We start from the raw sequence: 13,665 nt of genomic DNA, 5'->3' as shown, positions 1-13,665 counted from the left end.
TTGGATTTCTGCAATAGTCCTTAAACACATGTTGAGTACAGACAAGAGAAGGGAGATGCCCAAGACTCTGACTGAGACGTTCACACACTTCGTGCTCATTCACACCAGCCTGAAGAACCAGAAGTATCATGGAAGAGACGAGATGGATCAACAGGAGCTCATGGAGTCAGATAAGGAAGTTCTTCTGAAGCTGGGGAAGCTGGCGTTTGAACATCTGGAAAAGGGCAATCTCCTGTTCTATGAAGAAGACCTGAATGAGTGTGGCATTGATGTCAAAGAAGCCTCCGTGTACTCAGGAGTGTGCGCACAAGTCTTTAAAGAAGAGTCTGTGTTATTTCAGAGAGTGGTGTACTGCTTTGTTCATCTGAGCGTTCAGGAGTTTCTCTCTGCTGTCTACGTGTACCACTGTTACTCAACCGAGAACATGGATGCACTGAAGCCCTTCCTCCCGGCGGCTAGGGACCCGTCTGAAGAGCTAACCTTACGTGAGCTGCTGAAGAGTGCAGTGAATAAAGCCTTGGAGAGCAAGAACGGACACCTGGACCTTGTTGTCCGCTTCCTTCATGGCATGTCACTGGAGTCCAATCAGAAACTCCTACGAGGTCTGGTGACACCGACCGAAAGCAGTCCAGAGAGCGTCCAGAAAATAACCCGATCCCTGAAGGTGATGCAGAGCAACAGCATATCCCCTGAGAGGTGCGTCAATCTCTTCCACTGTCTGATAGAGATGAAAACCCATTCAGTACAGCAGGAAATCCAAAAATACTTGAGGTCAGAGAAAAGATCCAAAAACCTCGCGCTTACGTACTGTTCAGCGCTGGCCTATACGCTACAGATATCAGAGGAGGTTCTGGAGGTGTTTGACCTGAAGCAATACAAGACATCACAGGAGGGTCGTAGGAGACTGCTTCCAGCTGTGAGAGTCTGCAGAAAGGCTCTGTAAGTATCCATGGTAATATCAATCACACCAAACTGTACTGTAGGTATAGCAGTATTTTCACTGGCTGACTAGATGTTCTATTCAAATCAAAAAACGAACACATTTGAATACAAATTGATCAGAAAGTATTGAGCCGTGTATACAGGGTGCACGCATGTATGTATGACGGGTAATAGTTTACTTGTAAACTGTAGATAATCAAATATAGCTGGGTCATGTCCAGAAAGGAATAGGACCCACGTCTGATACAGGACAAATATAGCTGGAAAATGCAACCGTATTTTCAGATACAAATGTATTACTGCTAAACTGTTATTCTTTTCAAGAATTCAGATAAACTAATCTCAAGGTATCTCGTAAACAATTGCATACAAGCATTCAGAAATCAACCCATGGCCACAGGAAAAGAAACCCCCCCCCCCCCCCCCCGTTATGATGAGTTTCTCGGGTATCAAAGAATCAAGGATGCAAGGATATACTGAGACACTTTGTAGAAAGTTAATGCTAATGTTTAATGATCGGTACCGGGTTCATTACAACAATGACCAGAGCTTTGCCCCTTGGTGTTACGAACTAACTTGAACAAAGAAGACACTCTACCTTATATACCTTCTATTACCCTGTTCCTGGCATACATCTGCTAAGTCTCCGTGGGCACTCCCTGTCTTTGATGTTCATCACTCTTTACCCCAAGTCACTATCCTGCCCATCACTCATGCTATCCTAAACATCACTCATGCTATCCTAAACGTCACTCATGCTATCCTGCCCATCACTCATGCTATCCTAAACGTCACTCATGCTATCCTAAACATCACTAATCTACCTTGACATAATGGGAATGTAGACTTCCTGTCTCCTAACCACTTATCTTAGTAACTCTAACCTGTTCCCCACGATACTATGACATGACATCATTACACCCCCCCCCCCCCCCCCCCCAAATGAAATGCCTATCTAAGTGGTAGCACTTCATGCACAATGTTATTTTGAAGAGCACGGATGTGATAGGCCGAGAGATGATCACCTGATGACTTCAGAACCAGTTCCCACCTCCTAGCAACAGCAATGGCAAACGATGTGCAGGTGTCCTCAATTCACCTAGTAACAGAGTTCCAAATGACTAAGCAGTAAAACTCCAAACAGGGTCACAAAACATCCCACTTGAATGATTCTGTAAGTAATACAGCACATTCCTGACAGAGGACGCACCTGATACAGCAGCAACCATAGTTTAATTAAGAACTGGTGCCAACTCTGGTTGAAAACTGAGAAACCTTAAAGGGGCAGCGCACAATTTTACTATAGTGCTATACTGGTGTTATCAACTCCACTATGGTATCCAAAAGTAACACAGGGTTACACTAGCAGGGAAAGCTAAACTTACAGTAACATTAATACAACCTATCTCACGTATTTACTCTGTATTTGCAGACTTGCTGGCTGTCAAATCATAGATGCATCTTGTGAGCTGTTGGTCTCTGCTCTCGGCTCAAACCCCTCACATCTGAGAGAGCTGGACGTGAGCAACAATGACCTGACGGATTCAGGAGTGAAGCGGCTCTCTGCTGGACTGGGGAATCCCCACTGTAAACTGGAGACTCTGAAGTCAGTACCCCACAGCTTGTTCAATAAGTGATCCATAGTTTGAGAATACTGTTGATAAGATTTAGAATGATATCAAAATCAATTGTCCATCTTTATCAGGGATGAGGATATGGATGTCTCATGATAGAATGGGGGGGGGGTTGGGTCTCTAATGGCTGTACTGTACATGATTGGACGTTTTTGTTCAAATTAAAGGTAGAGGACAAAAAACAGCCTATTTTGATTGATTTCATATGGAATGACCCTGCAGTCTATTTTAATTGATTTCATATGGAATGACCTTGCAGGCTATTTTAATTGATTTCATATGGAATGACCCTGCAGGCTATTTTGATTGATTTCGTATGGAATGACCCTGCAGGCTATTTTGATTGATTTCATATGGAATGACCCTGCAGGCTATTTTGATTGATTTCATATGGAATGACCCTGCAGGCTATTTTTGATTGATTTCATATGGAATGACCCTGCAGGCTATTTTTGATTGATTTCATATGGAATGACCCTGCAGGCTATTTTTGATTGATTTCATATGGAATGACCCTGCAGGCTATTTTTGATTGATTTCATATGGAATGACCCTGCAGGCTATTTTTGATTGATTTCATATGGAATGACCCTGCAGGCTATCAGGCTGTGGAGCCACAGAGGATGGCTGTACTGCCCTGGTCTCAGCTCTGAGGTCAAACCCCTACCACCTGAGAGCGCTGGACCTGAGTGACAATCACCTAGGAGACTCAATAGCGCAACATGTCTCTCTTGGATTAGAAGGTTCAATCGGGAGACTGGAGATCCTAAGGTCAGCAATATGGCTCGATTGTTTTTGTTTTGAGTAATCCATCAGGTTTGATCTTCAGAGTTTGTCATTTACCATCAACTGCTGTGAAACTCGGGTGGAAACACAAATGGGGAAATCTCATGTTATTGACTCTGTATTCGCAGTGTCTCCGGCTGTAAACTCACAGAAGCGTCTTGTGAAGTGTTGTCCTCAGCTCTCAGTTCCTCCTCACACCTGAGAGAGCTGGATCTGAGTAACAATGACCTGCTGGATTCAGGGGTGAAGCTGCTCTCTGCTGGACTGGGGAATTCACAATGTAAACTGGAGATTCTGAGGTCAGTTTTCCTCTATTTGGTGATAACAGTTCACCAGATCTGTGTGTTAACAAACTCGGCATTATACTCAATAAGATATACATCTGACATCTCACTGTCTTGTCTTTTTGACTGACACTTATGGAGCTGTTGCTTTTTAAACTTTACATTTTTTTGACAAATATTGTAATTGTTACGCAATCTAGTTTGTCTATACGTGAGTCCAATAACTATGAATAGTTAAACTTTTATAAAGGCATGTTGATTGTTAACTTGACGTGTCTTCACATTACAAGCAACATACGAGGTAACAGCTAATTGGGGATCGTCAGAAATACTCAACCCCAAGTTCCCACAGGGCCTCATTAGCATATTGCAGGGAAGCCCCAACTTTTTCTGCACACGAACCCCAAATGGACACTAGAAAATGCAGTGTACCCCACTTGAAAAAAATTATATTCCCTAGGTGACACGGCATTCATATTCATTCAAGTTGATGTCCCTCAAGCGATCCCAACATATACAGATGTAATGTCTTAATTTGACCAGTTTCTCACAGCAGGAAATTAGTCCTGCAGCAACAGGAAATGTGAATGATTATGTGGATTATAATTAATGGACGTTTTTGTAGGGCTTGAAACTTTTTTTTTTTTTTTTTTCCTTCGGGCAAATCAAGTCTGACATTTTTAAAAGTGGAAGTTACAAACTTTTAAAAGCCTTTTTAAACCTTGAATAAACTACAAGTTTCCATTTTCTACCATGTAGGAACGATCTCTGCGACAACAGAGTGATCAGAACATCTGTAATAATGACATGAAAGCGCATTCTAACCGTGTAAAAGGCTTGTTTGCAGGTTGAATTATTTTATTTTGAGTAATCCAACAGGTTTGGTCTTCAGAGTTAGTCATTTACCATCAACTGCGGTGAAACTCGGGTGGAAACACAAATGGGGAAACCTCATGTTATTGACTCTGTATTCGCAGTGTCTCCGGCTGTAAACTCACAGAAGCGTCTTGTGAAGTGTTGTCCTCAGCTCTCAGTTCCTCCTCACACCTGAGAGAGCTGGATCTGAGTAACAATGACCTGCTGGATTCAGGAGTGAAGCTTCTCTTTGCTGGACTGGGGAATTCACAATGTAAACTGGAGATTCTGAGGTCAGTTTTTCCTCTATTTGGTGATAACAGTTCACCAGATCTGTGTGTTAACAAACTCGGCATTATACTCAATAAGATATAAATCTGACACCTCACGGTCTTGTCTTTATGACTGACACTTATGGATGGAGCTGTTGCTTTTTAAACTTTACATTTTAAAATATTATAATTATTTTACAAGCAATGCTGTGATAATTTCATATCAAATATTGTAATTGTTGTGCATTCTAGGTTGTCTATACGTGAGTCCAATAACTATGAATAGTGTAGCTTTATGAAGACATGTTGATTTGTTAAACTGCCGTGTCTTCACAGTACACGCAACTAAGGAGAGAGACGCTTTCCTTGTGATCCCAACACATAATGATGACATGAAAGCTCTGTGATTGGCAGAGAGGTTTTGAACTCTCTTTTGTTATTGGTCTATTAACCAATTTACCGCATGGTGATGTCACCATGGAAAGCCAAAGCTCCCGCCCCCATGCAACCTGCTGATTTTAGAAGGTCCAGATTGTATTTTCAACCAGCAACTATCAAGAAATAACACGGATCACAGTTTTACAGTCTTAGTTTCATCAGCTGTTGTACAATATGATATCAAACATCTCTGTTGTACAATATGATATATAAAACATCTCTGTTGTACAATATGATATATAAAACATCTCTGTTGTACAATATGATATATAAAACATCTCTGTTGTACAATATGATATATAAAACATCTCTGTTGTACAATATGATATATAAAACATCTCTGTTGTACAATATGAAATCAAACACAGGAAAAACGGAATTGTGACTGCACTGGGTCTTTAAGTTTAGGTCCCGACTCATACATGAGGGCATACCCATCTGAAGAGAAGGAACATTCATTTTTAAAGATTACACATTTTATCAGGGGACCCCCATCCCCCGACCTAAAGTTTGGGGACCACTGGCATATGGCCAATCAGATGCTTTATTGAAGTTTGGGAACCACTGGCATATGGCCAATCAGATGCTGTATTGAAGTTTGGGAACCACTGGCATATGGCCAATCAGATGCTGTATTGAAGTTTGGGAACCACTGGCATATGGCCAATCAGATGCTGTATTGAAGTTTGGGAAACACTGGCATATGGCCAATCAGATGCTGTATTGAAGTTTGGGAAACACTGGCATATGGCCAATCAGATGCTGTATTGAAGTTTGGGAACCACTGGCATATGGCCAATCAGATGCTGTATTGAAGTTTGGGAACCACTGGCATATGGCCAATCAGATGCTGTATTGAAGTTTGGGAACCACTGGCATATGGCCAATCAGATGCTGTGTTGAAGTTTGGGAACCACTGGCATATGGCCAATCAGATGCTGTGTTGAAGTTTGGGAACCACTGGCATATGGCCAATCAGATGCTGTATTGAAGTTTGGGAACCACTGGCATATGGCCAATCAGATGCTGTATTGAAGTTTGGGAACCACTGGCATATGGCCAATCAGATGCTGTATTGAAGTTTGGGAACCACTGGCATATGGCCAATCAGATGCTGTATTGAAGTTTGGGAACCACTGGCATATGGCCAATCAGATGCTGTATTGAAGTTTGGGAACCACTGGCATATGGCCAATCAGATGCTGTGTTGAAGTTTGGGAACCACTGGCATATGGCCAATCAGATGCTGTGTTGAAGTTTGGGAACCACTGGCATATGGCCAATCAGATGCTGTATTGAAGTTTGGGAACCACTGGCATATGGCCAATCAGATGCTGTATTGAAGTTTGGGAACCACTGGCATATGGCCAATCAGATGCTGTATTGAAGTTTGGGAACCACTGGCATATGGCCAATCAGATGCTGTATTGAAGTTTGGGAACCACTGGCATATGGCCAATCAGATGCTGTATTGAAGTTTGGGAACCACTGGCATATGGCCAATCAGATGCTGTATTGAAGTTTGGGAACCACTGGCATATGGCCAATCAGATGCTGTATTGAAGTTTGGGAACCACTGGCATATGGCCAATCAGATGCTGTGTTGAAGTTTGGGAACCACTGGCATATGGCCAATCAGATGCTGTGTTGAAGTTTGGGAACCACTGGCATATGGCCAATCAGATGCTGTGTTGAAGTTTGGGAACCACTGGCATATGGCCAATCAGATGCTGTGTTGAAGTTTGGGAACCACTGGCATATGGCCAATCAGATGCTGTATTGAAGTTTGGGAACCACTGGCATATGGCCAATCAGATGCTGTATTGAAGTTTGGGAACCACTGGCATATGGCCAATCAGATGCTGTATTGAAGTTTGGGAACCACTGGCATATGGCCAATCAGATGCTGTATTGAAGTTTGGGAACCACTGGCATATGGCCAATCAGATGCTGTATTGAAGTTTGGGAACCACTGGCATATGGCCAATCAGATGCTGTATTGAAGTTTGGGAACCACTGGCATATGGCCAATCAGATGCTGTATTGAAGTTTGGGAACCACTGGCATATGGCCAATCAGATGCTGTATTGAAGTTTGGGAACCACTGGCATATGGCCAATCAGATGCTGTATTGAAGTTTGGGAACCACTGGCATATGGCCAATCAGATGCTGTATTGAAGTTTGGGAACCACTGGCATATGGCCAATCAGATGCTGTATTGCGGATATTATGCAAATAACACCACAGTAATGATATTATGAATACATGTATAAATAGATACAGCTGCCACTCTATTTTCACCACCATTTTAGAATAGCAGTGTGATTTTTGGAATCATGTTCAACTCTCTGCAGGTTGGCGTTCTGTGAAGTCACAGAGGAAGGCTGTGCTTCTCTGGCCTCAGCTCTGAAGTCAAACCCCTCACACCTGAGAGAGCTGGACCTGAGCTACAATCACCCAGGAGACTCGGGACTCAGACTGCTCTCTGCTGGACTGGAGGATCCACACTTCAGACTGGAGAAACTCAAGTATGTAGAGGGTTTTATGTCAATCGATGTTGAGCGACGTACTGTAAGATATATGTTTCTGACCTATCAGGTTAGTTATGATAATTACATGCACTTTAAGCCATGCATACTTAACCACCACCTGGACGGTGTGATGTGGTGACCTTGTCTGTACATTGACTGTCTGTTCTTCTTACCCCTGCAGTGTGGAACTTGGTGGAGAGTACACAATAAAACATGGGCTTAGAAAATGTGAGTGTTGACTGCTGTGAAGAATAATCCTGTTAGTCTTATTTCAAGTTGACTCGGAAGAAAGATCATTTTTCAGAACCTGAGTGTCTGATTATACTTATCCTCGCTCTGTTGGGATTATTTATTGGTGTGTGAGTTTATGATCATACAGCAGGGTTCTTCAATTCCGGTCCTGGAGGGCCCGAAACACCTCTGTTTTTCATCCTCTCCTTCTAATCAGGGGCTAATTCAGACCCGGGACACCGGGTGAGTGCAATTAACTACCAGGTAGAAATAAAAAACAGAAGTGTTTCGGCCCTCCAGGACCGGAATTGAAGAACCCTGCCATACAGTATAACATATGATCATTCAACAAATCTTACTTGACCTTTTCCCTTGGCCCTTTAATACCTAGAAACATTAACATTCTGATGTGGCCCTTTAATACAGAGAAACATTAACATTCTGATGTGGTCCTTTAATACAGAGAAACATTAACATTCTGATGTGGCCCTTTAATACAGAGAAACATTAACATTCTGATGTGGCCCTTTAATACAGAGAAACATTAACATTCTGATGTGGTCCTTTTAATACAGAGAAACATTAACATTCTGATGTGGCCCTTTAATACAGAGAAACATTAACATTCTGATGTGGTCCTTTAATACAGAGAAACATTAACATTCTGATGTGGTCCTTTAATATCTAGAAACATTAACATTCTGATGTGGTCCTTTAATACCTAGAAACATTAACATTCTGATGTGGTCCTTAAATACCTAGAAACATTAACATTCTGATGTGGCCCTTTAATACAGAGAAACATTAACATTCTGATGTGGCCCTTTAATACAGAGAAACATTAACATTCTGATGTGGCCCTTTAATACAGAGAAACATTAACATTCTGACGTGGTCCTTTAATACAGAGAAACATTAACATTGTGATATGATGATGATTTGTAATATATTGTGTCCCGGTCTCCCCCCAATCAGATGCCTGTGATCTCACCCTGGACCCAAACACAGCACACAGAAACCTCTCTCTGTCTGAGGAGAACAGAAAGGTGACATGGACGAGCGAGGAGCAGCCCTATCCTGATCACCCGGAGAGATTTCAGGGTTTCGACCAGGTGCTGTGTAGAGAGGGTCTGTCTGGGCTCTGTTACTGGGAGGTAGAGTGGAGTGGGAGAGGGGGTCATATAGGAGTTGCATATAAAGGAATCGGTAGGTCAGGAAGGGGTGATGACAGTGGGTTTGGACCCAATGACAAAGCCTGGTGTCTGGTCTGTGGTGACGGCTTTTACTCTACCTGGCACAATAAAAAACTCATTAGCATACCTGCCCCCTCCTCCTCCCCCTCCAACAGAGTAGGACTGTTTCTGGACTGGCCAGCCGGCACTGTGTCTTTCTACAAAGTCTGTTCTGATACGCTGACTCACCTGTACACGTTCTACACCACATTTACTGAGCCCCTCTACCCAGGGTTTTTCGTTTGGTGTTACTCCTCAGTGTCCCTGTGTCTGGTGGTCCCTGGTCCTGTTCAGGAGTAGGACCTGCCGTATCGCATCGCGTCCTGCCATGTACCACACCTCCTGGGCCTTATTGCTTAATTATAAAACGGGGTTCTGGGAAATCTGCAATTTGACTGGTTTAAATGGTGTGTCAAGTCATTGACAATTCCCCTATACCCACACATCATTTGGAAGTAGTGTCAGTTGTAATGTAGATATTTAGTATTGATTCTAGATGGTATATTGGCCATACAATCCTGTCTTGGCCATATACCACAAACCCTGAGGTGCCTTATTGCTATTATAAACCGGTTACTAATGTAATTAGAACAGTACAAATAAATGTTTTGTCATACCCGTGGTATACGGTCTGATATAACACGGCTGTCAGCCAATCAGCACTCAGCGCTCCAACCACCCAGTTTATTATCCTTACTATACAATTGTGCTTCTGTGTGAACTCCATTACGCTGAACTCCATTACGCTGAACTCCATTACGCTGAACTCCATTACGCTGAACTCCATGACGCTGAACTCCATGACGCTGAACTCCATGACGCTGAACTCCATTACGCTGAACTCCATGACGCTGAACTCCATGACGCTGAACTCCATGACGCTGAACTCCATGACGCTGAACTCCATTACACTGAACTCCATTACACTGAATGGGAATTTGATGTCACAGATTTGACCTATGTGAAATGAAGAAAATGGAATAAGCGTTTAATTGTTTAAATGGTATTTGAATAAATACAATAAACAAAGTTTGGCCTAAGTTTATTCACTTCTATTTCTGGAAATACACATGGAAATAATTTAGACCTAATGTCACACATTGACATTTTGGCACAACGATGAAAAGTATGTAGATACCTGTCGTCCAACATCTCATTCTATAATCATGGCATTAATATGGAGTTGGTCCCCCCTTTGCTGCTATAACAGCCTCCACTCTTCTGGGAAGGCTTTCCACTAGATGTTGGAACATTACTGCAGGGACTTGCTTCCATTCAGCCACAAGCATTAGTGAGGTCGGGCACTGATGTTGGGCGATTAGGCGCTGGCTCGCAGTCGGCGTTCCAATTCATCCCAAAGGTGTTCGATGGAGTTGAGGTCAGGGCTCTGTGCAGGCCAGTCAAGTTCTTCCATACCGATCTCGACAAATCATTTCTGTATGGACCTCGCTTTGTGCACGGGGGCATTGTCATGCTGAAACAGGAAAGGGCCTTCCCCAAACTGTTGCCACAAAGTTAGAAGCACAGAATCGTCTAGAATGTAATTGTATGCTGTAGTGTTACGATTTCCCTTCACTGGAACTAAGGGGTCTAGCCCGAACCATGAAAAACAGCCCCAGACCATTATTCCTCCTCCACCAAACTTTACAGTTGTCACTCTGCAAGTTGGGCAGGTAGCGTTTTCCTGGCATCCGCCAAACCCAGATTCGTCCGTCGGACTGCCAGATGGTGAAGCGTGATTCATCACTCCAGAGAACGCGTTTCCACTGCTCCAGAGTCCAATGGCGGCGAGCTTTACACCACTCTAGCCGACGCTTGGCATTGGTGATCTTAGGCTTGTGTGCGGCTGCTCGGCCATGGAAACCCATTTCATGAAGACTCCCGACGAACAGTTCTTGTTCTGACGTTGCTTCCGGAGGCAGTTTGGAACTCGGTAGTGAGTGATGCAACCGAGGACAGACAATTTTTGCTCGCTACGCGCTTCCGCACTCGGCGTTCCCGATCTGTGAGCTTGTGTGGCCTACCACTTCACGGCTGAGCCGTTGTTGCTCCTAGACGTTTCCACTCCACAATAACAGCACTTACAGTTGACAAGGGCAGCTCTAGCATGGCGAACTGACTTGTTGGAAAGGTGGCATCCTATGACGGTGCCACGTTGAAAGTCGCGGAGCTCTTCAGTAAGGCCATTCTACTGCCAACGTTTGTTTTTATGGAGATTGCATGGCTGTGTGCTCGATTTGTATACACCTGTCAGCAACGGGTGTGGCTGAAATGGCCGAATCCACAAATGTGAAAGTGTCCACGTACTTTTGTGTATATGTAGTATAGATCACACATTGTTAATGGAATAAAGCTTTACACAAAGGTATAATGTTAGATCATTAGCATAAGAGCAAATTACCACAGTAATTATTTAACAAGTCAGTTAAGAACAAATTCTTATTTACAATGACGGCCTACCTCCGGCCAAACCCGGACGACGCTGGGCCAATTGTGCGCCGCCCTATGGGACTCCCTATCACGGCCGGTTGTGATACAGCCTGGAATCGAACCAGGGAATCTGTAGTGACGCCTCAAGCACTGAGATGCAGTGCCTTAGACCTCTGCGCCACTCTGTATGTCACCAGGTAGTTGTTGAAAGCCTGTCTATAAAGCAAGCCAGATAACATGCTGTATTATTGAAACGTCCAAGAGGTTTATTAATGGATTATAATACCTAGAATATACCACCTAAAGAGTTACTATGGTCAGAGATCTTAAAGATTTGGTGTCTGTGTCTCTCTCCAGTCTATGTCTGCCTCTAACCACAGGTGTCAGTAATGAAGACTAACCCTCCTGGTTAATGGTTCATCCTCATGGTGTGGAGAAAGCAGACCTGAATCTGAAGGTATTGTCATTGTCCAGACAGGATCCATTTAGAGACGACAGAGCAGGATAGCCTGTAAACTCTAAACTGGAGTTCTTGTCCAGACAGGATCCATTTAGAGACGACAGAGCAGGATAGCCTGTAAACTCTAAACTGGCGTTCTTGTCCAGACAGGATCCTTTTAGAGACGACAGAGCAGGATAGCCTGTAAACTCTAAACTGAAGAGAGGAAAGTCCAGTAAGTATTTCAGAACAATTATCTGACGGACAGAACAAAGAGTAAAGACCGGATTTGTCAACGTCTATTTTGCTGCCTCATTTCATTTCAATATTGGTAGACTGGACAGAAAGCAACATATATTCTGAATACACAACCCCTTATTATTTATTACTATTATTTCAAAACAGATTGGAGATGATCACAAACCAAAAGCATGAGAGCTTCTGCAGGTCATGTTCATGTCATTGTTCACTGAGCCTGATGTTTAACCTGGTGAGGTAAACGTGTAACATTTGTCTCTGTACAAGGAGTCAACATGGCCTGTTCTGGATCCAGTAGGACTCACTCTGACCTCAGTGTCACCTGTGATGCACTGTCCAGTGGGACCACTCTCCCCCTCTCCTCTCCTCTCTTCCACTCCCTCTCCCTCTCTCCTCCTCTCCCACTCCCCCTCTACCACTCTCCTCCTCTCCCTCTCCTCCTCTACCACTCTCCTCTCCCACTCTCTTCCACTCCCTCTCTCCTCCTCTCCCTCTCCTCTCTCTTCTCTTAGAGGATATACTAAAAGGGGACGCTATGTCTGCTACACTTTCGTCACTGTATGTCAAAAGCACTGTAATACTATGTTGTTGGTAGGTTAATTCATTGTGAATATCTACTGATAAATGTTCCTCTGTCAGGTGGGGTAAGTATTAGATGGGATGCTTGTCAGGTGGGGTAAGTACTAGATGGGAGGCTTGTCAGGTGGGGTAAGTACTAGATGGGATGCTTGTCAGGTGGGGTAAGTATTAGATGGGATGCTTGTCAGGTGGGGTAAGTACTAGATGGGAGGCTTGTCAGGTGGCGTAAGGTTTAAAAACAAAACAGGGTTGAAATAACTACAATCACAGCAAACCAACAACACGTCAGCCCACACAAATCAAAACCTGATTTTAATATAATTCAAAGGTCTCTTCAGCGCTCCAATGGCATAACGACAGCCTTAAATGTTTAACTTCAGTCAGTTGGCTTGCCCGGGTTGAGACTTGAGAAAGTAGCAGCGCTTCAGCCCAAATGGCACCCCATTCATAAATAAATTTTTAAAAAATAAAAAATGTGTCATTTAGCAGACGCTCTTATCCAGAGCGACTTACAGGAGCAATTAGGGTTAAGTGCCTTGCTCAAGGGCACATCAACAGATTCTTCACCTAGTCGGCTTGGGGATTAGAACCAGCGACCTTTCGGTTACTGGTACAACGCTCTTAACCACTAAGCTACCTGGCACCCCATGGGCCCTGGTCAATAGTAGTGCACTATAAAGGGAATAGGGCGAGGCAAGTTGTCATCAGGGGGCAATGGATATGGATGGGGACAGACAAGAGAACAGGTTGAGG

The 13,665-nt window shown here is 43.5% G+C and overlaps 1 protein-coding gene across 1 annotated transcript in view; it reads left to right on the top strand.

Moving 5' to 3' along the window:
• The window catches only part of LOC311117526 (NACHT, LRR and PYD domains-containing protein 3-like), a 17,381-nt gene extending 7,165 nt beyond the window's left edge, over window positions 1–10,216 (top strand). Inside the window, exons 4-11 of the mRNA XM_084192447.1 lie at window positions 1–939; window positions 2,375–2,548; window positions 3,174–3,347; window positions 3,491–3,661; window positions 4,624–4,794; window positions 7,567–7,740; window positions 7,925–7,971; window positions 8,950–10,216. The exon at window positions 1–939 is cut by the window's left edge and continues 862 nt beyond it. Coding sequence (XP_084048573.1) covers window positions 1–939; window positions 2,375–2,548; window positions 3,174–3,347; window positions 3,491–3,661; window positions 4,624–4,794; window positions 7,567–7,740; window positions 7,925–7,971; window positions 8,950–9,506 — 2,407 coding nt within the window. The 3' untranslated portion in view covers window positions 9,507–10,216. The remainder of the gene's footprint in view (window positions 940–2,374; window positions 2,549–3,173; window positions 3,348–3,490; window positions 3,662–4,623; window positions 4,795–7,566; window positions 7,741–7,924; window positions 7,972–8,949) is intronic.
• The last annotated feature ends 3,449 nt before the right edge of the window (window positions 10,217–13,665 follow it).

This window comes from Coregonus lavaretus (genome assembly GCF_964263955.1).
Source record: "Coregonus lavaretus genome assembly, contig: HAP1_SCAFFOLD_175, whole genome shotgun sequence".
NCBI classification, from domain to species: domain Eukaryota; kingdom Metazoa; phylum Chordata; class Actinopteri; order Salmoniformes; family Salmonidae; genus Coregonus; species Coregonus lavaretus.
The sequence above is the reverse complement of the archived record's forward strand: the minus strand, read 5'-3'. Positions and strand labels throughout refer to the sequence as shown.